The 25,939-nt window shown below is 37.3% G+C and overlaps 3 protein-coding genes across 5 annotated transcripts in view; 2 read left to right on the forward strand and 1 right to left on the reverse strand.

Moving 5' to 3' along the window:
• Positions 1–12,768, forward strand: part of LOC138315531 (genetic suppressor element 1-like) — an 87,320-nt gene extending 74,552 nt beyond the window's left edge. Inside the window, exons 3-16 of one of the 2 annotated variants that reach the window (XM_069256621.1) lie at positions 715–927; positions 2,243–2,433; positions 2,842–2,990; positions 3,198–3,389; positions 3,720–3,929; positions 4,163–4,461; positions 4,937–5,124; positions 5,461–6,385; positions 6,848–7,072; positions 9,694–9,753; positions 10,237–10,494; positions 10,888–11,091; positions 11,386–11,489; positions 11,941–12,768. In XM_069256621.1, the coding sequence (XP_069112722.1) occupies positions 715–927; positions 2,243–2,433; positions 2,842–2,990; positions 3,198–3,389; positions 3,720–3,929; positions 4,163–4,461; positions 4,937–5,124; positions 5,461–6,385; positions 6,848–7,072; positions 9,694–9,753; positions 10,237–10,494; positions 10,888–11,091; positions 11,386–11,489; positions 11,941–12,036 (3,314 nt within the window). In that variant the 3' untranslated portion in view covers positions 12,037–12,768. The remainder of the gene's footprint in view (positions 1–714; positions 928–2,242; positions 2,434–2,841; positions 2,991–3,197; positions 3,390–3,719; positions 3,930–4,162; positions 4,462–4,936; positions 5,125–5,460; positions 6,386–6,847; positions 7,073–9,693; positions 9,754–10,236; positions 10,495–10,887; positions 11,092–11,385; positions 11,490–11,940) is intronic. The other variant, XM_069256622.1, reaches the window with a different exon arrangement.
• LOC138315533 (uncharacterized) overlaps positions 1–25,939 on the forward strand; it is a 263,516-nt gene that overhangs the window by 134,789 nt on the left and 102,788 nt on the right. The gene's annotated exons all lie outside the window — the stretch shown is intronic.
• On the reverse strand, positions 15,726–21,554 carry LOC138315528 (DNA replication complex GINS protein PSF2-like). Its single transcript, XM_069256616.1, has 5 exons — positions 21,384–21,554; positions 18,391–18,505; positions 17,598–17,697; positions 17,096–17,222; positions 15,726–16,487 (listed from the first exon to the last, which is right to left on the reverse strand). The coding sequence occupies exons 1-5, from the start codon at positions 21,471–21,473 to the stop codon at positions 16,368–16,370; spliced, it is 552 nt and encodes a 183-aa protein (XP_069112717.1). The 5' UTR covers positions 21,474–21,554; the 3' UTR covers positions 15,726–16,367.

Genomic DNA, 25,939 nt, shown 5'->3' on the forward strand with positions numbered 1-25,939 from the left:
GCATGTTTGAGAGGGGGTTATACTGTAAGAGAAGGCAGCAGGTTTCAGAGCAAGGCCTGGTAGGAGATAGACTTCCTTTTGTGTGTAATGGGGTAGAAATTGATGAAGTGTGTTTACACCTTTGATTGTGGAGGAGGCCTGTGATCCTACTGAGGCTGTAGACAGCCCTTGTTCCTATTGACGTGGAGATAATACCCTGACTTTTTTGTTTGTTACTGAGGTAGGCAAATTGTTGATGTAGAGGATTGCAACATCTCTTTATCTGTAACACTTTTAAGCCCACAGGACTAGATTCTATTAGCTTTTTACCATCAACAAAAACTCATTTTCATGTGGAAACATATTAAGAGTGTATTTAACCAAAACAAAACTATTTTCACACACTTGATATGACTTTCCCAGTGATGATGTTGTTAAAATGTTAAGATGGAAGTGTCTTGACTTTGGGAATCTTTGACATTATCACCTGGTTGGTCTGTAACCGGGCGTAATTAGATAGAATGTTCTGGTCTCGTTGTAATGATATATGTATTATCTAATATATGACCTCATCTGTGATTGCTAATTTAAATCTATTTTTCAGTGCTGTTGATTCACAACTATTTCTATTTCAGATGCAGCCTTTTAGAATTTTTTTTTTTTACATCAGTGTTTTCTTTATCAATACTTATGACTTGTGTTTTTTCTGACCTGTGTATTTTCTGTATTTGCCAGGTTTGGGTCAGGGCTCTAAGCCGCCTCCCTTAACAATGATCAGCCCCGCAGGAGCCAAGTTGTCCAGGAATACTGCCACTGTGCCGCCCCTGAATCAAGTATCCCCTAGCAACGGTGTCACGTCCATCGGGGCCAACGCTGCCCTCAATGCTACAAGGACGTCCAGTTTTGCTGCTGCTCTTCGTAAACTAGCCCATCAGGCTAAGGATCCAGGTAAATTATAATTAATCATAACTGTATATGAAAAGTTTTAGGTACCGGGTAGTAATATTGGTGATTTGTTAACCAAACCATGATTCACAATCAAAATGGGACTTATTCACGTACCACATGATACCCAATAACGTTTATGTGGGACTAGTATCTCCAGTGGTGATGGAACATAACTATTTGTAATCTTCCCACTAGAATGATGTTAGCGCGGGATATCATCTTTTGACGTCATTCCATCACCAATAGAAACAATTATCCTGCACAAATGTTATCACGTATCCCATGGTAAATGAATAATTCCCATTGATGTAATGAGGGGAATGTTAAAACCAATTTACAACTTAGAATTCAGATACTGCTTAAGACATGAGAGAAGGATGAGTTGTTTACAGTGTATGACTACCTACATTGTTTCTACACTGACTAATATCAAATAATGTCAACCGTTGATGGAATTTGAAAATTTGCTTTAAAGAAAATACAGATCTATCTATACACAAAAACATTGAAGAAGGTTTTATGGAGAGTTCTAATAATGATTTCCAATTACAGCAACTGTACTCAATTTACACCAGTGTTTTTTTGGTCAAAACAAAAACATTTGAGCGTGACAGTGGACTATAAAAGTTGGTGTAGAGAGGAGACTGCTAATTAAGTAATAGACTTGTATGTAGCAGATCAATGCTGGATGACATCTGTACGGTACTGTTTATGTGTTAATAGACTCTCTACATCAAACTGTTACGGGGCATTATCTGTCTACCATCTCACACTTTATCTCAAACCCAGAGGTGGATTTTGTCACTTCTACCAAATCTCATTGATATTGACAACTAGACCTGTTTATGCGTAGGTCTCTGTTTTTTCAGGCTCTCATGATAAAGTTAGTGACTTTTGTTGTATTGCTGTGAATAGTGTTCTGGGAGGGGGATTTGGTACTGGTTTTGATCACGAGTCCTTGAAATGACAGAATTTTTAATCTATTAAATTTATCCATATTATTTCACAACATTATATACTTCATAAACTTTCATCACTAGTACATTTACGTATAACACATTTTAAACAACATGTGAATTTGGCAAGACATAATTTGAATACACAGTCAAACCTGTCTATAAAAACCGCCAAAATCCATGTAGTCTTTGTACTCGGGTGAAATTGGGTTTGAAGATAGGCATTTGTGGCACACCGATAGTGGTCCTGTTTAACAGTTGGTCCTTATATGTAAGATGTTGTCACTAATGCAGGTTTTACTGTTTGTCTATATATGTGTATAACAGAGTATTAATACATTCCACATTTTACTTTACAGAAGAGGGAATCAGCAGTAAGCATCCCCCCACCCCCGGGAGTTCCAGCACTAGCCCACGGGCAGTCACACCAAAGCGAGGTCCCCCACCTTTGTTGTACAGTAGTCAGTCCTCTTCACACACATCACCACCTATCGTCACGATCGCGCCCACACAGTCACACCCCACCCTCGTCAGTAGCGAAGCAAAACAGGTAAGTACACATGATAAAACAGTGCCCACAGTCCCAGCCCCCAGTTGTCAGTCATCCTTGCATGCCACTAGCTATCATCACAAACACGCCCTCAGTCACACTCCACCTACCCTCTTACCCTCATACCTACAAAGAAATAAAGAGTCAGATTATCTAAATCGTGCATCAGAAGTGTAATATGTAAGGTAGGAATGACAATATTTGTTTCTGACAAGTACATATTAATATGATACATTATACTTATCACTCTCTTTAAAAATGATGAAGTTGTAGAATATATAGTTCAAGGTATATTTAATTAATAATTATTTCTGTAATATTAAATACTTACATAACTAAAACTCCAACATAAGAAAACTAAGCAGTTTGGAGCTAAGATGATTTTAATGACTTTGATTTTGTTTTCAGAGTCTGGAACGAGCACACTCTGTCCAAAGCACGGCTTCTTCTGTCTATGACCCGCTCAGTATCAAACAAGATCGTGATAGACCCCAGTCTACACACTCCAACCGTGATGATGACCGCGGGTCAATAAAGGACGCAGCTCAGTCACGAAGGTGAGACAAGTGTGACAAAACAAGGAGACATAAAAGACATTAAATATAACTTTTGCTACATATTGTGAATTTTGTATGAATCTGTAAACAACTATAATTCATGTTACTTGTATATTGTATTCTTGTATTATTGATATCTATCACCATTCCAATTATATGTACTATTATCAGTAGAGTTAGCATCTCCATTAAACTTTCTTGTTTCAGACCACATTCTGGTCACAGCTCAACATCTCCGGCAGCTAGCAGAGAGGAACTTGGTAGTCGTGGGTTCCAGCCCTATCGTCCTGGGGAAGATTTGCGGCACCAGTTGCCACCCACGATGTTCGGCCTTGACCCAGCAGCTTACCCCTACCCGACGGCTTTTATGCCCTCTCACTTCCCACACCCAGCCTTCAGGTAAAGCAGACAACCCATAGTTTCTACACAGGGAAAATGTAAAGTGAAGTAAAATATTGATATAATTGGAATTTGTATGTATTCTACGTGTTGTTAGTAAGGTAAGAGCTTCTCTACAAGGCTTCACTGATTGTGAAAATTATTTGTGAATATGAAGTTATCTTTTTAAGTTTATTGTCTAATCTGATCGAATACAAAGTAAAGAGACTGTTTTAATACCCATCTAAACCAAAGTTATTTGTTTGTGAACTATGGACACACATAGAAGCACACATTAATAAACATGGTATGAATATAAGGCCCTGTTTGATTACCTTCCTTCATTTCTAGGTTTGATGACCCTGTGTTACTGGAGCGGTACCGGATGATGCAGCCCCCGTACCTCCAGTTCCCCCACCCTGGGATGATCCCTCCCCCAGGGGTCCACCCATTCCTCACTGCGGGCAGCAGGTACCCATCGGAGCTCCTACACCAACAGTTTGCATTTGGGTCGCAGTCATCGCGCCTGGGTGAACACATATCACCAGCCTTGTCAGAAAGGTGAAGTATGAGATCATTCTCATTGTAAAAATCTGTTTCTGTGTTTGATAAATCATAACTGGTAATCATGTAAAGGGGCGTTAAGTACTAAATGTGTTGGGTTATATTAACAAAGCATATCAGTTCTGTATAATAAAGTTCTGTATGGTAATGATTATCCCGATTTGTCTTTAGAGAATGGTAATTTGTTAATTTCATATTTCTCATCATTGAATGCAATTTATTTTTTACAGACAACGATTAGAAGAAGAAAGAATTCGAGAAATGGAACGAGAGAAAGAAAGAGAGCGGGATCGAGAGCGTGAGAGAGAAAAGGAACGAGAAGCAGTATTACAGAGAGAAAGAGAAAGAGCACGTGAACGAGAGAAGGAATATGACAAAGAGAAGGCTAGAGACCTGTATTACACTCATCAACACCAGGCAGAGCTCCGACTAGACCCCCGGGCACAGGACAGAGAATCCCGGGGGCGGGGAGAGGGGTCACATAGCATGGCCAATCCGTCTCGCCTTCCAAAGGCTGAGGACAGCTCAGGTAAGGATTGAACATCACCTATGTGTCAGTATAGGGATTGTGGATACAGAAATTACTTCTGTACTATAAACCACTTTAGTTTCAAAAGATACAAATGTTCCCATAATTTTAAAAACAGTTTTGCAAATAAATATATAAAAAGTTACATGAATTGTCAGCCCTTGATTGTGACTTTCTTTATTTCTAGGATATCAAATAGACGGCAAAGCTCGTCAAGAAACAACAAATTCTTTCCTCAACTTTCTTGTGTACACAATATTTTGTATCATTATTTTCAACATATTCGTGAACACAAGAAAGTTGAGGAAAGAATTTGTTGTTTCTTGACGAGCTTTGCCGTCTATTTGATATCCTAGAAATAAAGAAAGTTTAACTTTAGTGAACATACATATCTATGCAATGAGAGATGTTTAAGGACACACAAATTATTTAGACACAGGTGTACTAATTAGTTCTAACACCCACTGTATTGTAGGGTCTAAATACAGTTCCATGATGCATGGGAGCCAACGAGACATGTACAGTGACAGAACAGAAAAGGTACATCCATACAATGACCACCCACCGCGGATGGAGTCGGACCGAGACAAATACAGCCGCGAGTCAAGCTACGACAGGAAGTCTGATCTTCATCCTCATTCCAGTGAACAAACTTTGCTCAAGGTAAGGTGTTGTTGGAACTTTGGTCCAGTGTAACATGTAACAGTTTATTCAAGAATAGAACTTTTATTAGAGGTAAATATTTATATTTTATTTCATTGGCTGAGTTGCATGTATGTTAATGAAATAAAGTAGATTAAAATGAAAAAAAATTCCAAGAACTCATGTTTTGTATTATTGTCTGACAAGATCCAAGGTATCATTTTTGAGAAGGTAGGATTGATATATTATCGGTACATATTAACAGCTGTAACATAAACACAAATAAGGAGAAATAAAGAATATACACTGAATAAGAAGAAATACTAAATATACAGTGGATTGATTTTCTGATTTCAGAACATAGACAAACATGAGTATGAGAAGAGAGCCTACTCCTTAGCATTGGCAGAAAAAGAACGTCACTCGTCATCTCATCCGTCATCGTCGCAGTATTCATCGCTTCACCATGCTGATCTCGCCCACAAAGCCTCCAAAGACTTTTTCCGACCGTTTGACACAGCCAACATTTTAACGAATGGCTTCAATGGTTCTCATGATTATGATAAATACTCAGTTCATTACAGCAAGTCTAACGAAAGAACAAGTAAGTCTCCGGCCTCCATCAGTCGTTCTAGTCTCGAGGCTAGTCAGGAGCGACGCGCAATACTAGAGGAGTCTGTCTTACATATGAAAGGGTCACGTGACAGTCACATGGCTCAAAGACGAATGTCAGAGGAGTCATTGTCATCGGGTCGAAAGTCTGGAGAAGAATCATTACTGCTGAGGTCAACTGAAGAGCTCCAAAGGAGATTCTCAGGTGTGGACCGACGGAATCGCAGGACACCAGAGGATGTGTCGTCCAATGCCAGCCATAACGAATACAAAAATTTTCTAAATAACAATATCATAATGAACATGGAAAAAAATAATCAGGAGTCTAATAAATCATCACAAATTATGTCAGATTCATCGAATTTCCAAGGAAACTCCAATTTTGATCACAAAAATTCAACAGCTTTACCGTCAACATTTAATTACCCATACACGAAACATATTCACTCAGTGGTGAGCAGACTCGATATGGAGGAGCGTAAACTCAGGGAGCGACGTATGCGCAGCGACTACAATAGTGATGAAAGTGAGGTAGAATCAGATGATGAGGAAACGAAACGGCAACGACTTTTATTTATTCGAAATGGACCTCCTCTTCCGTTGGATACCTCCAAACCAAAGATAAAGTTTTTAAATCAGCTAGGCCTTACATCACATCGAGTCAAGAAAGGTTAGTATAAGTGTGCATTGTTAACTAGATATAGCTAGGTAATATCCTTTCTTCTAAAATATTAGTACAAGATCATCATGTTAGTAAATGACATATAAATAATTAACTTTAATATTCATATGAAATGTTTGACGGTGGGACGCAACTGTTTTGTACTGGAGGTGTATATCTCTACTTAAAAAACCAATCAGAAATTGATCAAAATTTCAATATATTAAGCCTATAATCAGGATGATCAATACACATGTATGATATGACTGACTGTTGTGATATATCATCAAAAATTCATAACTATGATATTGAATTAGATGTTGCAATGAATGACATGAAGAATATTGAATTTGAATTTCACACAAAATTAGGATCAAAATTAAGACACAAAATTGGATAGGAAACTGTAACCTACTCTAGAAATATATGTATAAAGTAAGATGCCAAACTGAACATAAACTACTATTTCAGATTTAGAACATCAGAAGTATCGTAAGCGGAGACGATCTCTCCGTGAGCGCAGTGTCAGCCCGATATTGATGGTGGATGGTGAGTCGACCGAGGAGTCTGGCCCAAGTCTGCCTATTTCTCAGGATCTCAACTCGGAAGCTCTGTGTCAGGAGCAGGACTACCCAGAAAAATGCTCCTTCCTTAGTTCCATGAAGCTCAGCACTATAAGTCCAGACAAGAAGAAGGGTAAGGGAGATAACGTAGAAAATATAACCCTCTCAATGTTAGAGACTAGTCCTCTCACGCTGTAGTAAGGGAAATAACTCAGAAAATATAACCCTCTCAATGTAAGAGACTAGTCCTCTCACGTTGTAGTAAGGGAGATAACTCAGAAAATATAACCCTCTCAATGTTAGAGACTAGTCCTCTCACATAGTAAGGGAGATAACGTAGAAATTATAACCCTCTCAATGTTAGAGACTAGTCCTCTCACGTTGTAGTAAGGGAGATAACTCAGAAAATATAACCCTCTCAATGTTAGAGACTAGTCCTCTCATGTTGTAGTAAGGGAGATAACTCAGAAAATATGACCCTCTCAATGTTAGAGACTAGTCCTCTCACGTTGTAGTAAGGGAGATAACTCAGAAAATATGACCCTCTCAATGTTAGAGACTAGTCCTCTTATGTTGTAGTAAGGGAGATAACGTAGATCATATAACCCTCTCAATGTTAGAGACTAGTCCTCTCACGTTGTAGTAAGGGAGATAACTCAGAAAATATGACCCTCTCAATGTTGGAGACTAGTCCTGTCACGTTGTAGTAAGAGAGATAACGTAGATCATATAACCCTCTCAGTGTTAGAGACTAGTCCTCTCACGTAGTAAGGGGATAACTCAGAAAATATGACCCTCTACATGTTGGAGACTAGTCCTCTCACGCTGCAGTAAGGGGATAACTCAGAAAATATAACCCTCTCAATGTTAGAGACTAGTCCTCTCACGTTGTAGTAAGAGAGATAACGTAGACCATATAACCCTCTCAATGTTAGAGACTAGTCCTCTCACGTTGTAGTAAGGGAGATAAATCAGAAAATATGACCCTCTCAATGTTGGAGACTAGTCCTCTCGCGCTGCAGTAAGGGGATAACTCACAAAAATATAACCCTCTCAATGTTAGAGACTAGTCCTCTCACGTTGTAGTAAGGGAGATAACTCAGAAAATATAACCCTCTCAATGTTAGAGACTAGTCCTCTCACGTTGTAGTAAGGGAGATAACTCAGAAAATATAACCCAATCAATGTTAGAGACTAGTCCTCTCACGTTGTAGTAAGAGAGATAATGTATAACATAGATCATATAACCCTCTCAATGTTAGAGTCTAGTCCTCTCACGTTGTAGTAAGGGAGATAACTCAGAAAATATGACCCTCTCAATGTTAGAGACTGGTCCTCTCACGTTGTTGTAAGTGACATAATCAAAACTATCCCTCATAGAGTGTGGAGTAGGTGTTGTGTTGGAAATATCTGTCTGACATATACTCTCGTATAAGTTGCTTCCTCAGTAATACTTTTCTTTATATCCTTTCGACGGTCGCCAGGATTCGAACCTGACTCAATTTTGATAGTAGGTTATAACAAATACCATTAATGAAAGCAGTTTGCATCTAGATTTCGGTTTTATGCCATTTTCACAATAATAACATACAGTACACACTGCAAACAAGCAAAAACAGTCACAGGAAGTCCCCTTAAGGTCACCACGCACGGGTCATGGTAGAAACCTGCGCGTGGGACTTTTTTTTTTTAAATCAGTGCTATTTTCCCCTTTCTTTTTGCTTTGTCTCTCTAATTTCTCTTACTTTCATATCTCTTCTATCGTTTAAGACCATCTGCATATCTGTATCTTGATAATTAAGCTCACAACGACAGGTTTCCGGGCACACTAAAATCCGGATTTCAGACCTCAGTTTTTACGTATTTGGGCACGTTCAAAGGTGATTTGTGTCGTCACTAATGCATTGACAGAATCGATATTGACATGTTATATAGTGATGAACATCTCCTTTTCAAAAAACTCGTATTTAGTTTTCAAGGGGCTTAGTGGGGCTCCAGAAGGGTGCATGAAAAGGGGCAAATGCATAATTACGCAAATACGTTACGGCCTTTCAAAGGATATCAAAGAATTTTTTAACAGATTTCATACAAACACTGATCAGTTCTAATTGATGTATATCATGTATATTTATTAAAAATAGTTTTATGACATTTTTTCCATAAATGAATGGTATTAATTCATAAACAAGTCTTTTGAATTTAAATCATAACCATGAACTAAGTTATGATCTGATGACCAGTGTAGAATTTTAAATGTGGACAGGTTGGTGTTTACACAATAATAAAGATAAATATGCTCTGTTTAGAGGCTACAAACATGTAGCTGTGTAATTATAAATACAGTACATCAAAATGTCATTGTGTCATTAATAATTACAGTAATTATTGTGTTGTTAGTTATCTCAATTACTCAGCCTTCTACTGCACCCTACACAGAACACTTATCTACACTAAATAGAACCATGATTCTCGTGGTATGTTGTTGTACTGTAAATCATGTACAACCTGCAATATGGAGAAAATTATAGATGCTGTAAAAAGTTAAAGTACCACATGAAATTATGAAAATAACATTTACAGCATATGTGTATAGTAAATTTTGGACAGAAAAAAAATTTCAGGAGAAAAAATGGGAGTTGGTGTTTAGTGTATAGCGTGTAGCACCTCTTTTCTTTGTTGTTCTCTGATTTTGTTCTCACTTTTTTTATTGGTATGAAGGCACTGGGCTTATGTTAGTTTATTCTGTCGTTGCAGAAATGAACCACATCCAGCATATCTGTGAAGTGGACAGATTAAGGCGATTAGCAAACTCAGGTACATTCACTAGCTGCTAAAGTCATTGGTTGTTTTTTCTCGATTCGGGTATAGACAAACGGTCTATGGTAAACTTCTCTTTTTCACCTTAAAATCAGTTTAAGGGAAGCTGTAATTAAAAACATTTTTCTTATCATAATGCACATCACATAAGATTTCTTTTTGATATAGCTATAGAATTCAGCTGTGCTCAATAGACGGTAGTAGGACAAGTGTTTTCATGAAAGCCATTGGGTCCGAATCCTATAAATTATTTATGATATTCTCCATTACGTATACAGTACTATTCAATATTTTTGTATGGACACATAATTATATGATTTGCCAAAAAGAGGGAAAACAAGATATCCCTCATGGTAAATTTTGAGTTGCTTAGATTTGTACGTGCATGCTTGTATTTAACCATTATTGCAGTTCAGCAGTTGAAGCGGAAAAGTCAAGTTGAATTACCCAGAAGATTAATTTATCTTTTTATACTCACAGGTGTAAAGAGGAAGTCTAGTGATGGTTCTGTGGACAGCAGCATTGGATCAAAGATGTTAGCTCTTGACAAGGATGGCAGTAGAGTCAAGTCTCAAAACGGTATCATGTCTGGTAATGCATTCAGTACCACTACAGACAAAACAGCCATTTTGTTCCCCAACAAGAACAAAAAGAAGATGCTCAGTCGAGAATTTGCTCAGGAATTCCATGAATCTGTCCTGCAGACAACACGACAGAAGGAACTTAACAACAGACTAGGTAAAAACTCATAAATTGCTAACAATATTTTTTTATTTGATTTTAAAGAAATTGGTTATTTATTCAATTTGTTAAAAAAGGTGATTGGGTGGGCTACCAGTATTTATCTAGTTTCAGAGAAATAATCTATTGAATATCAGGAAAATGTATTGGTAGAAGTTCCTCAAAAAATTAATATGAAGGTAACCATAAATTGATGAGGTAAAATCTTATGAATATTTTCAAATGTACAACTGCATAATGCTTCCGATACATAGAATTAATTAATTTCTTCTATTCAAATATATGATAAAATCTTAGATAATTCTGCTGTATTCTGAGTCATTCATGGTTTGTAATCTTAAATGATGAAGTATACCTTTGTTAATTTAAGAACTGTTTTGTGTATGACAGGAATGACACAGGGTCGACCAGGAGAGATGAAAACGTTTCCGGGTAAAGGAGAGATAAGTAGTATGTCTCGACTGGTCAGTACCTCAGGCAGCACTAAGACTGGAGGGTCAGCAGGGAGTCGGACTGACCACGATACAAATGTAGGGGTACAGCGATGGCCTGGTGTTGATAGTCTGTTGGAGGCCTACCAACATCACTCAGACGGTAGGTTAACTTTGATGGTACTAGGGGAGGCAACTTCATGATTTCTTATATCTATTAATTACAAACTTCCAGTTCAAGTTTTGCCTTAAACGTAATATAGTTAATTTATTTTTAGATTCTTACACAACTTAGCCTTACCAGAGTGTGTGCTTAGGATATTTTAGGCATTGCTTCTTCAATATTTTGATCTGAATCATTATTGTAGTTATAAGTCTTTTTGATACAAAGTCAAATTGGCATGTCAAAACTATTAATCATTTCAATAATGTATTTTGATTTTGTTCCTTCTCACAGAGCAAAAGCTGGAGCGAGGAATTTTAATGGAGCGTTGTCACCATCTACAAGCTGATAACCAGGATCTCAATAGGACGGCTGAAAGTCTCAGCAAACGGATGGCGGTTAGTATCTAATATTAAGTTTTTCTCCGGCTTTCCTTCACCTCCCAAAATCTGCTACATCCTTAAACTAAAATGACCCTGGCTGTTAATAGGAATGATATAACTATACCAAACCAATCTATAGATAGGTTCTTCACCACAATTCTTTGGACAAATGTTAAATTTGGATAATGCCTTTATGGCCCTAAAATCCTTTGAAATCTTGGACTTCAAACATGACAAAACATCTAGTTCCAACTGCAAAGTTTTGATTTCATTGGTATTATATTCTTATGGTTATGCAATGTGACATCTATCATTAAGTATGCCAGCTTTCTACTGAAATATGTTTCAATATACATAATCTGAAGTCTTAGCATATGGTACCAACCTTATTAAGAGTACCTATAATTGTAAAATTAACGTGTCTATTATTTGTATATGGGTGTAATATAATGAGATTATGTTACAGGAGTTGATGGAACACAAGAGACAGGCAAGCAGCACGAGGAACAAGCTACAGGAGTCGATCGACAGCCTGAAGAAATGTACACGAGACATTCGGTGATGATGGGAGTGTAGATCTACAAATAAACCCTCAGTGTGATAGCGCAATATCTTGTAAAGTGGACCATGTGCAAAATTACTTTTTAGAATCGACGGAGAAATGACTACTGAAGTTTTATCATTGATGCATATATATGAAATATATATCTACCTGTGAGTGATTCACAATGGAATTAACTCGGACATGTTTTACTTTTTCTGACTTTTATTCGATTTGTTGTGTATTGTATGCGATTCATGATCATGTTTTCATTTGTCATCGTAATTTATCGGGAGCCTAGATCAACGTCACTGCCTAGCAAAGAGAACCTTGTCATGCATATCATCCTATTTAAAATCATTGCTATAGTATTGGGTATGTGTTGGAACCAAAGGTTTTACTTCTGTCAATGTTCATGGATTTAAGTCTACATTGTTATTTTGCAAGAAAAATATCATGAATTGTTTTTGTATCTCTTTATAATTTTGATTTCTACAAATATGTTTTGAGGATCGAGTAATTGATTACAAATAGCTAGACTTTTATGCTGTCTACTTGCATGTCTCAACTCGATTTTGTTTCTTTTATGAGTGATTATGTATTAATGCTGCAATTTTATTGCTGTATTTAAAATTTTAAGCGACGAACATAGTGTTGTTAATATAACTCTTTCTAAGGAGATTCACTGTGCTGGTGTACAAACGAAGAATGGAATAGAAAATGGGTGTTTCCATTAAAAACATTTCTTTGGAATTTATGGTTTTTGTTCTTTTTAGTGTTCACAACATCTTCGATAAATATACATAATATAGAGATAACAAGAGATCCCAGAGGGATCTTGGCGCCCACCAAAGAAAGATCTATGTCTGACAATGGAAAGAGGGATCTCTTCCCTGCTTTTCAAACTTTTTCAAACACATGACATATAAAATTTGAGACAGATCGCTATAGTACTTTCTAAGAAATAGTGGTAACAAACTTCAACAATGAAATCTAAGATGGCGGCCGGTTGGCCATCTTGTTTACCGATCAGTCCCGAAAGGCATTATGCATCAGTCCTAAAAGGTACTATGCACAACTAGGGTACAAGGGGAACCTACACATAAAATTTGAGAAAGATCCCTTGAGTACTTTCTGAGAAATAGCGGTAACAAACTTTTAACAATCAAAATCCAATATGGCTGTCGGTCGGCAATCTTGTTTACCGATCGGTCCCAATTAACAATATGCACAACTAGGGTCCTTGGGGAACCTTCATATGAAATTTGTAAACGATACCTTCAGTACTTTTTGAGAAATAGCGGTAACAAACTTTAACTATCAAAATCCAAGCCATCTTGTTGACCGATCGGTTCCAAAATGCAATATGCACAACTAGGGCCCTAGGGAAACCTATATATGAAATTTGAGAAAGATCCCTTCAGTACTTTTTGAGTAATAGCGGTAACAAACTTTAACTGTCAAAATCCAAGATGGCCACCTGTCAGCCATCTTGTTGACCGATCAGTCCCAAAATGTAATATGCACAACTAGGGTCCTAGGGGAACCTGTATATGAAATTTGAGAAAGATCCCTTCAGCACTTTTTGAGAAATAGCGGTAACAAACTTTAACTATCAAAATCCAAGATGGCCACCTGTCGGCCATCTTGTTGACCGATCGGTCCCAAAATGCAATATGCACAACTAGGGTCCTAGGGGAACCTACATATGAAATTTGAGAAAGATCCCTTCAGTACTTTCTGAGAAATAGCGGTAACAAACTTAAACTATCAAAATCCAAGATGGCCGCCTGTCGGCCATCTTGTTGTCCGATCGGTCCCAAAATGCAATTTGCACAACTAGGGCCCTAGGGGAACCTATATATGAAATTTGAGAAAGATCCCTGCAGTCCTTTTTGAGAAATAGCGGTAACAAACTTTAATTATCAAAATCCAAGATGGCCGCCTGTCGGCCATCTTGTTGACCGATCGGTCCCAAAATGCAATTTGCACAACTAGGGCCCTAGGGGAACCTATATATGAAATTTGAGAAAGATCCCTGCAGTCCTTTTTGAGAAATAGCGGTAACAAACTTTAATTATCAAAATCCAAGATGGCCGCCTGTCGGCCATCTTGTTGACCGATCGGTCCCAAAATGCAATATGCACAACTAGAGTCCTAGGGGAACCTACATATGAAATTTGAGAAAGATCCCTTCAGCACTTTCTGAGAATTAGCGGTAACAAGAATTGTTAACGGACGGACGGACGGACGACGGACCACGGACGAAAGGCGATTTGAATAGCCCACCATCTGATGATGGTGGGCTAATAAAAGTTGTATTTGCAACTTAATGGTAACATATTCATAACACAGTTTATATTAGATGGAGACATTCCTCCTGGCTAGAGTTTGCTAGTAGTATCGGAGGAAATTAGAACTTTTGATCTTTATTTTCACAATACTTTCCATATAGCATTGTGCGAGACGATCTGATAAAACAGTTATCCTTATTCCCATTGTGTTCCATAAAGGATCTGACAACATATTGTAACAATCTGATGACCTTCTTACTCCTGTACTTCAGTTCAAATCCAATTTTTCTACTTCACATCTTCTGAAAACGACATTTCGTCACTGCATGCATATCTTGCAAATTTTTTTGTTCCCATCAAGAAATTTAGAGGTAACATTTTGATTGGTCAATAGAATGTGACCCTATATGGGATGTTGTCAGATGGTGGAACATGTCCTGACATATTACCACAAGCAGCGAGTTTGAATCCTATGTGGGGAAGTTGTAGGTACTGACTGCTGGTTAGTTGTTCAAATCACCTTTTGTCCGTGGGTTGTCGGTTAATCATACTTTAACCACTAATTCTCCACAAGTGCTTAAGGGATCTTTCTCAAATTTCATATGTATGTTTCCCTAGGGCCCTAGTTGCGCATGTTCCATTTTGGGACCAATCAGTGAACAAGATGGCCGCAAGGCAACCATCTTGGATTTTCATAGTTAATGTTTGTTACTCTGCTATTTCGTGGAAAGTACTGAAGGGATTGTTAACAAATTTCACATGACAAAATACAGCATTCAGTGTTGATTACCAGGTAATTCTATCCAAATGATGCAGCAAAGAAATTCTTACCCAAATAACTATGTTTATAAAGTGTCAACTATCTTCAGACAAATATCATAAGATCAAATCAAACTGGATCGAACCATGTTATGATATTAAGAAATGTGTCATAGATACATTTACATGTATTCTATGCATAGAGCTAGCCACAAAACTTCTAAACAAGGGAACATATATAACTCCCAACATCTAACGGTTGGTGAAAGCTAGTGCTGATTGGACTTTACATCACTCCAAAAGACTGAATGCAGAAAATGGTGACCCAGCTTCATTTCAGTTAATGTCAATGACTATAAAGAAAATAGCAGCACGGCAATTTGGCAAACATACTGTTGTATAAACATACATGTATGTATCTATATAAACAATAAACAGAAAAACAGAATCTTGGCACACTATCTACCACCAAAAATGCCAAAATGAGGAAAGGCTGGACATAACTTAGAAATAATTACAATTTCTCCCCCATATATCTCATAGTTCATCACAGTATACCCAGGTACCATTACCCCAATGTAATATATCCCAGAATTATTGAGGAATTCTTCACAGGAAAAGTTGATGATATACAGCATTCTATATGGAACAAAAAACTTCAGTAAATGTCTGTTTGGTATAGTATCATATGTTTGTTTACTTTATTATTATTAAAGTGAAATGCACAATGAGAGTACCTAATAAACAATGGATGATTTAGTGTGGTCACAAAGTCAATAACAAATTGTACAGATCAACAAACAGTAAACAATGCTAGTTGTTATCATTCTGTGACCGGCACATTCTATATAGACCCAACATCCATCAGCAGATTCTGGTACAAAGGCCACCAAGCCTGTAATTGTAATTACTTCTTCAATAGCCACAGCAGCTAATGTACATGAATACTTACTGATTACTCACATCATTTCAGACAGATTTATCGATGTTCATCAGGAAACATAACCCAAATTTGCTTCAGACACATTATTAACTTTATATATCATACATGTACATTGTGCATTGCCATTTCTAAAACAAACATTTAAATATTTTAACATTCATGTATATTCACAATTAATCTGATTCCAAGCAATGTCTTATATGGTAAAATTAGTGAAGTGTTGTGTCTTTAAGAAATTGCATTCAGCAACACATGAATCATCAACTTTGTAACAAATCGACCTCGTATCTGATAACAGGACACAATCTGCCTAAGCCATAGCCTCAGTTGATTTCCTTGGACTAAGAGAATCTTGCTTATTCTTGAGATGCTTGAGCCTGTCCACTCATGTTTGACCGCAGGATGTGCATTTGGTCCAGGGCTTGTGTAAGGAATGGTCGGACTGTGTTCAGTTCCATCAAAGTTAAGTGGTTCAGCTGTCAACAAACAATGTTAGAACTATATAAGATTTCATCTTTAATGATTATATGTCACATACAATCATTACTGAGACAAGATCTAGAGCACTATTGATAAAAAGGTATATGTACTTCCCATATAAATATGTACTTCAAAGATTTCCTAAAAATGAAAAAACGAAACATAATAGGGATCATTCAAACACGATGGACTCATTAAAAAGTTTTCAAATATTTGAGAGGGCAGTTAAAATTTTAGAAAGGGATCTGTATTGGTACACAGCGATAACCTACAAAACAAGTGAAGGTCAAAATTCAAACTAGTGAACTAATTTCTCAAGACCATAATCAATAACATAATCACATGTTTGTATGCCGTTGTAAAAAGAATGGTACACAGACAAAATTTAATGACCCAATGTGACCTCAAGAAATCTTAACTTTTCTGAAATTGACTCGAAACTTTAATTTGACTAATTTCAGGTCAGAATTCTTGAGGTCCTATTTGGTCAATTTCTGGTGAAATTAAATTTCATATGGATTTCTGTACAATTTCAGGTCAGGAAATTTTGCCTGTGTATTAATTACCAACAATTGCCATTTTATAAAAACATTTTTTCCCTCACCTTAGCATGTGTTGCCTCACTTTTTACAAAAGTGTCAATACTACTCCGTAGCTTGGCAATCCTCAAGTCCCAAATGTCTTTCACAAGAGTTCGGATCTCGTCCGCATGAGGTATATCATCTGTGGCACTAGAACACAGGGAGAGAGAAATGCACTACCAAGACATTTTTTTCAGACATATATATCTTTTATTTCACATATGATTGAAATCCCAGTTCAAAAAGAAGAATGGGGCAAATCCTCCATCACTCAACTGCAGTCAGTTCAATTTGTTTATTTGCGAAGATACATGAAGTATATAATTTTGTTATCATGAAAATTGAAATTCTAAATTGCATTACAATTTAGTTGTTATCAATCAAGAACTTTGCATCATACTACCAATTAAAAAAATCTGCAAGCAAACTAATCCCATGTCAATTCAATCTAAATACCAGTACACATATATATTTGATTAAAAACTAGGTGATTTGGCTTTAATAATGAGAAGAATCGTTACTGACTATTTGAGTAAAAGTTGAGTGATCTCCATGTAATGAGGAGAAGGCATTGCAGTGAAGAATTTAGAGTCTGTCTCCTCTTGTTTCTTCTCTTGCAGTTGTTCTGAAATATACCAAATTATAATACCTTCACAGCAGAGAGACAAAAGGATTTCCTCATTATATTATATAATAGCCTTTCTAAGTAACATATTAGATTGAGGAATAGCTAAAACATAAAGCATAATATTATTAAAAGCAATTAAATTTTGAGAGGCTCTTTAAAAATTTGTATATATATTATCATTTTCTTCTGCAGATCAGCAGAGTAGCTCTGCAATATCTGTGATACAACAAGATAAAACTTTGAACTTTTTGTAGAAATCTATAGTTACAAGGATGATCAAAAATTTAATCTTTAATACCTTTTATCATATAAAAAGGTTACCATAAACAGAGCAGTACCTCAACATTCATAGATCGTCAGCCCCTCAGAATAGACAGATTTTTTTCCCGTAAAATTTTTAAATCTCCTCTATCAATGTAATTTGCGCACCCCCAACTTCATATTTTATTTTTGCACAGTAAAATTGCGCAAATTACACAATTTTTTATGATAATCTTTTCTTGTACAAGTGTCAAGTACATAACGGTATATAGCTAGGATAGATTATAGAGTGACTTTTTCTGAATGTACAACTGTCCTGTACTTATAGCTAGCTTATAGAAATAATTATCTAGAGTTTTTCTTGTACAAGAAGTCATGTGCATTGACTACTAACAAGAGTCACATTGAGTCATTTCCAGCGACACCTACCTACATCCATCCATGTGGGTGGTGTAAGTCTACATTTCTGTGACTGTTTGAGATTGACAGCCATCCATAATGGAACATCCGCTGGTAACCCTGGGCTGAATGGACCAATATCTCCCTGTGGTAGTCACAAAATACAAATATATTACTATATTACAAATATCCAGGTTTATAATTACTATATATTATATATGCATATGAATTTAATTTATAATGATATAGGTGACTTTTAAAATGCATGTTATTAACCACATGTTATTAAAATATATTTTAACCTATTTTGATGATTTGCAAATTAATTAAGCAGCCATAGATTATTTGAAATTATACATATACAGGTTGTCAATTTGTCTTTTTTTAGAGGTAAACAGAGAAAAAAACATTCTTTCATATAAAGGTAGGTTTCCCCCAACCAAAAATATTTTTTTGTAAAATCCGATAAACGGAAGTAAAGGTGAAAAAACATATCAAAAATACCTCAATTTAATTTTTTAATACGTATGAGATTGAACAAATGTGTCTTGAATACAAAATTGAAGGAAATCCTTGATTTATTACGATTGACAGGCAGACTGGATTGTATATGCAAATGAAGCTGCGATGGATTGTGTTGTCGAAGTTTCGATTGTTACGCACTTAAAGTAAACAAAATGGCTGAACGAAAGCGTGTGAGAAAAAAAACCATGTATCAGAATCGGCATCAAAGACTAAGTAGGAAATTAGAATGGAATCAGTAGCATCCTAGGATATCTCTAGGGAAAGAAACTCAGAGATGGCATGTAGCAATAGAAGAAACAGAAGCCACATCTCAAGCGGAACTCGCCCGGATTCTGTTGGGTCAACATGCTCGTGGTGAGTTAAATTTCAACACATATATGCCAGCGCACATACAGCGGCAGACTAACTACATATATGTTTGATGTACTAAGCTAGCCAGTGTATGTCAGTAACTTAAGTGTTATAGATTATATGACATGTACGTAGGGTATAACAATCCATCGTACTTTGATTTGTTGTTATTTTTTTTAACTAAACATGCCGTGGCAAGACTGTCACTTTTATCTGACATTTTGTTGCACGCTTACGTTTGTTGATGCAGCCTCGTTTTGGAAAAAATATGTTATGTTCTATGTAAAGCTTGACTTCGCTCTATTTTTAGAGGAGTATTTTCCTGGTCAAGCTAGGCAAATGTCTGACCACCCATTTTGTTTGCTATATGCATCCAAAATGATCTGAAGATTATATCTATGTACAGGATAAATTTCAATTTCGTAAACTTTCATTGGGTGAAACCTACCTTAACTTACATAATGCTAAGTTAATTATACATAATTTAGTTCATGATCAGATTTGTATTTCCGATTTAAATTTTTAGACTCAAATGCGACCCACATAATTGGAATAATATCATGGTACAAGACTTAATTTTAACAGCCTTGATATTTTGGATGCCTGGATAAGTAATCATTAGGATCTTACAAATTGCAATGATAAATAATTAAACTTAATTTCCTCTTTTGAAAAATGAAATATAGATTATACGTTATAGACAATGAAAACAACACATGTGTAATGGAAAACTCATGTAATTAAGCAAAATATAATATATATATATATGCTTATGACTAAGGCCAAAAAAAATATGTCTGTTTATAGGGTTACCCAAGGACTTATAAGCGAGAAGGATTTGTCATTGTCTCTTTACACTACTAAACATGTATACTATGCCAGACGCCTATGAACCGGGAATAAAAATCATTTTTCTCAACAAATACTTGTCTTATTGAGTCAAATGGTCAGTGCACAAACACAAAAGCTCTTGCATGTACTTCCCCAAAGCCCAGTGTGACTTATCCTTCTCATATACGTCCTTGGTGTTACCCGACCGACTTTTTCTACTTTTCTATGAAACAAGAGGCCCACAGGGCCTGTATCGCTCACCTCGTTCCCTTCCCCCATGGTTGTTTGTGGCCAAATTTGGTTACAATCCATGCAGAACTCTAGGACAAGTAGCAATTTATAGGATTTACCTCTATTTTCCCTATTGAGCCCCGCCCCTCCTGCCCCCTGTGGGTCTGAGCCAAAATTTGAACAAGTTCTGTTCCCCTTCCCCCAAGGATGTTTGTGGCCAAATTTGGTTAAAATCCATGCAGAACTCTAGGACAAGTAGCGATTTATAGGATTTACCTCTATTTCCCCTATTGGGCCCCGCTCCTACTACCCCCGGGGTGTCACAGCCATAATTTATACAAGTTCTGTTCCCCTTCCCTCATGGCTGTTTGTGGTCAAATTTTGGTTACAATCCATGCAGAACTCTAGGACAAGTATCAATTTAAAGGATTTACCTATATTTCCCCTATTGGGCCCCGCTCCTCCTGCCCCCGGGGGTGTCAGAGCCAAAATTTATACAAGTTCTCTTCCTCTTCCCCCAAGGATGTTTGTAGCCAAATTTGGTTACAATCCGTACAGAACTCTATGATTAGCAGCGATCTAAATGAAATGTTGATGGACTGAGGGACGACAGACGATGGATGCCGCGCCATGACATAAGCTCACCAGCCCTTCGGGCCAGGTGAGCTAAAAGTGATATAAGTTGGGATTTCGATCTCCAACTCCAGTTCCGGCCATTATTTTAGCTTAAAAGCCAGTCACACTAAAAAAAAAATCCTCGCGACCTACCGAACTTATTTTTTTGCCAGTGTAACCTAAACAAACATATTTTTTGGCCTAAGTCATTTCGTACCAACACTATATGACAACTTTACACAGGTCCGAAATGACCAAAAATGGCAACATGTGGAATGATGGCAGTAAAATTGTAGGCCTTATACTATCGTGTAAACTTTGTAGAGATCCGATCGAACAGCATTTTGCCTATTGCATACAAATAAATATATAAAATATGCAATAAATGACTACAGTATTGACATGAAATCGAAGATTTTTGTTGTAAACTTCAGCCCATTATCAGATATTATACAAATTTACAAACTTACACCAATAAGATAAATTTTGTCCTGTGCAAAATTAGGAACAATAGAGACAGTTTCCTTTTCCGCTAAGAATTCTACTTCAGCTGTGTCCATCCTTAAATCGTCATTTCACCATTTCCGACTAATAAGTTGTCAACATCACTCGAACATTAAAATTCGCGGGAAATAGTCTCTTACTTAGATCAGTGAAACGTTTGAATCGAATGCCCAAAAATGCCTAAAGTGAAAGTACACGATTGACGCAGATGTTCAAGCAAATATGGCAGCACGGTTGCTCGCAAAAGATGCCGGTAGGCCACTTGCCCGGCAGTTATTTGGGAACACAACAACAAAACATGCGATTCAGGTGTTTATAACAAATGTCATTTATTCAGAAATGTACTTGCGATCTTATTTTGCGATTGATACTAATTATATATTTATGACATTTCCAAGAAATGTAAATATTTTCCAAGGGCAAAAAACGGGCATTTCATGATTTTAGTCATGTTAAAGGCGACCATTTTTCTCCAAGTACCAATTATCATGTGTATTTGTATGGTTACACACCGTCACGAAATTTCATAGATAAATCATAATCTGATGGAAGACGCTACCATGCAGGTTTCCACAAAATATTGTTTGAAAATTCGTGTGTAATCATACAAATAAATATGTGATGGCGAGAATTGGTACTTGGCGAGAATCGGTCGCTGACCAGTATATATTTATGTATGTCTTCTATAACTGTGACAATGACTAGTGTGTTCAAACAGGATATAGTACTTTCCAGTTCCATTTGATTGTCATTCCTTTATATGTTACATATGCAGGTCCGGTAGCACCGCAATCTAATTAAAATTAGACTTGTAATTCCGCTCCACTACGATACTTTACATTACGCTCCAATACAAGATCTAACAATGCCCCGTTCGAGGTCACCTCAGCATGACCTCTGGCCTAGAATCGCAACATCTGGGGATGTACTATTATCCGTTTACACTTCCGAATGAATCAACCACAACGAAGATTTCGTAGGCGACACGCTGATTGGCTAACCATAGGGGTCATGCTGAGGTGACCCCGAACGGAGCATCGTTAGATCTTGTATTGGAGCGTAACGTAGAGTATCGTAGTGGAGCGAAATTACAAGTCTAATTTTAATTAGTTTGGGTAGCACCGCTAAATCTAATCTAATAATATTAGACGTCAATATCGAGAAACTTCTGATGGGCAATATCGACATCTAAAATCAGATCTCTATATGAGTCTTCGCAAATTCTGCTGTAAAATTAGGGTGGAAGTGAACGGAGAGAAAACTTACCAGAATGTCATAAAACATGCATAGTGTGAATCAGTAGTTATCCATAAACACATTCTGCTATAATAAGTAGAATGGCATAATATGAATCCATGGAATAATCACACATTTTATAGGTGACCCATGGCAATCATATTCAGCGCTGTATAATTTGGGTTAAATCTATTCAAATTTTCGTCACTGCCGGTTTATCAAATTTACAACTTCGCCAACACGGCCCTCTAAAATTTGAAAACTCATGATCCAGAGGTGGAGAGCTTATATAATTACTTGTGGTTATATTTGTATGTTGACTAATTATTGAAGTTGAGACATTTTAACCACTCTGCTACCATGGCACCAATGTGATGTATCTGTTCTGGCCCTTTACAGCCGTGCTACCCCAACTGAGAACGATGCATGTATATAAACCTCTACTGCTGACTTGTATCGATGTATTGAAAGAGTGTAGCTAGTTATTTATAGACTCGAGTACCGTCGCCTATCCACAGGTAAATCGCGGGCGCTCTGACTATATTAGCTGTACCAAACACAATCGTAATTGTTACAAATACCGTAAAAACTTGCATAACTTACACACTATTGTACTTTGCACATGTATTTTTAGCCCTACATCATCAGATGGTGGGCTATTCAAATCACCCTGCGTCCGTGGTCCGGCGTCCGGCGTCTGTCCGTAAACAATGCTCGTTATCACTATTTCTTAAAAACTGCTGCAGGGATTTTGTTCAGACTTCACATGGAGGGTCCCCTTGTTCCATATTTGTGCCATACAGATTTTGAGGCCGATCGGAAAAACAAGATGGCCGCCAGGCAGCCATCTTTGATTTTGGCAGTTAAAGATTGTTATCGATATTTCTTGAGAACTACTGAAGGGATTTTGTTCAAACTTCACATGGAGATTACCCTTGGTCACTAGTTGTGCCATACAGATTTTGAGGCTGATCAGAAAAACAAAATGTCCGCCACGCAGCCATCTTTGATTTTGGCAGTTGAAGTTTGTTATCGATATTTCTTGAGAACTACTGAAGGGATTTTGTTCAAACTTCACATGGAGATTACCCTTGGTCCCTAGTTGTGCCATACAGATTTTGAGGCTGATTGGAAAAACAAGATGGCCGCCAGGCAGCCATCTTTGATTTTGGCAGTTGAAGTTTGTTATCGATATTTCTTGAGAACTACCGAAGGGATTTTGTTCAAACTTTACATGGAGGTTACCCTTGGTCCCTAGTTGTGCCATACAGATTTTGAGGCTGATCGGAAAAACAAGATGGCCGCCAGGCGGCCATCTTGGATTTTGATAGTTAAGGTTTGATATCCCCATTTCTCAAAAAGTGCTGAAGGGATCTTTTTCAAATTTAATATGTAGGTTTCCCTAGGGCCCTTGTTGTGCATATTGCATTTTTAGACCAATCGGTGAACAAGATGGCCGCCAGGCCGCCATCTTGGATTTCGATAGTTAAAGTTTGTTATGGCTATTTCTCAGATAGTACTGAAGGGATCTGTCTCAAATTTCATATGTAGGTTCCCCTAGGGCCCTAGTTGTGCATATTGTGATTTGGGACCGATCGGTTAACAGGATTGCTGCCAGGCAGCCATCTTGGATTTTGTTATTCAAAGATTGTTATCGCTATTTCTCAGAAAGTACTGAAGGGATCTGTCTCAAAATTCATATGTAGGTTCCCCTAGGGCTCTAGTTGTACATAGTTTGATATAAGACCGATCGGTCAACAAAATTGCTGCAAGGCAGCCATCTTGGATTCTTATATTCAAAGTTTGTTATCGCTATTTCTCAGAAAGCATTGAACGGATCTTTCTCAAATTTCACATGTAGTTCCCCTAGGGCCCTAGTTGTGCATATTGTGATTTGGGACCGATTGATCAATAAGATGGCTGCCAAGGAGTCATCTTGGATTTTGATAGTTGAAGTTTGTTACCGCTATTTCTCAAAAGGTACTGAAGCTATCTGTCTCAAATTTTATATGTAGTATGTTTGAAAAAGTTTAAAAAGTAGAGAAAAGATCCATCTTTCCTTTGTCAGATATAGATCATTCTTTGGTGGGCACCAAGATCCCTCTGGGATCTCTTGTTTCTTATAGGGCTAAAAATATTGAAAAAAATCAACAATAGGTATATTTTGCGCATTTAAAAATTTGGGGGAAAACAATGTCCGGGGAACCACAAATTCAATGTTATAAAGGTGGTAATTTCATTGCAAAATATTCACAATAAATGCTCGACAACTTGCACAAAGAAGTGTTGTATTTAGAATTGTACAAATGATTGGGCTGACCCCCTGGGGGCCTGAGGGGTGGGGTCAAAAGGGGTCAATTTGGCTATTTCCATATAAACGACTTCTCTGAAACTAAGCATGGAATAGCATCCATAATGCAATTGTAGCATCTTTATAGGGTGGGGATTCAAAATTGTACAAATAATGGGGCTGACCCCCTGGGGGCTTGAGGGGTGGGGTCAAAAGTGGTCAACATGACTATTTCCGTATAAACGACTTCTTCTCTGTAACTAAACATGGGATTACGCTCATAATGCAATGGTAGCATCCATATAAGATGGGGATTCAAAATTGTGCAAATGATGGGGCTGATCCCCTGGGGGCCTGAGGGGTGGGGTCAAAAGGGGTCAATTTGGCTATTTCCATATAAACAACATTTTCTCTGCAACTAAACATGGCATTACGCTCATAATGCAATGGTAACATCCTTATAGGGTGAGGATTCAAAATTGTACAAATGATAGGACTTACCCCCCGGTGGGCTGGGGGATGGGGTCAAAAGGGATTAATTTGGCTATTTCCATTTAAACGACTTCTTCTCTGCAACTAAGCATGGGAGAGCACTCATAATGCAATGGTAGCATCCTTATAGGGTGGGGATTCAAAATTGTACAAATGATGGGACTGATCCCCCCGGTGGCTGAGGGACGGGGTCGAAAGGGAGCAATTTTTGCTGTTATCATATGAACGACTTTTTCTCTGCAACTCAGCATTGAAGAGCACTCATAATGCAATAGTAACATCCTTATAGGATGGGGATTTAAAATTAAACAGTATGGCAAAGTATAGGGCTGACTTCCTGGGGCCTTAGACACGGGACCAAAAAGGTCAATTAGGCTACTATTTTCATATGAATTACTTCCTCTCTGAACCTTTGTATTTGATAGCATATTTGTATGGTATCTATAGCATCATTATATGGTTGTGTTTCAAAATTAAACAAATTTTGGAGTCAATTTTACTATT

The sequence above is a fragment of the Argopecten irradians genome, chromosome 2 (genome assembly GCF_041381155.1).
Source record: "Argopecten irradians isolate NY chromosome 2, Ai_NY, whole genome shotgun sequence".
NCBI classification, from domain to species: Eukaryota; Metazoa; Mollusca; class Bivalvia; order Pectinida; family Pectinidae; genus Argopecten; species Argopecten irradians.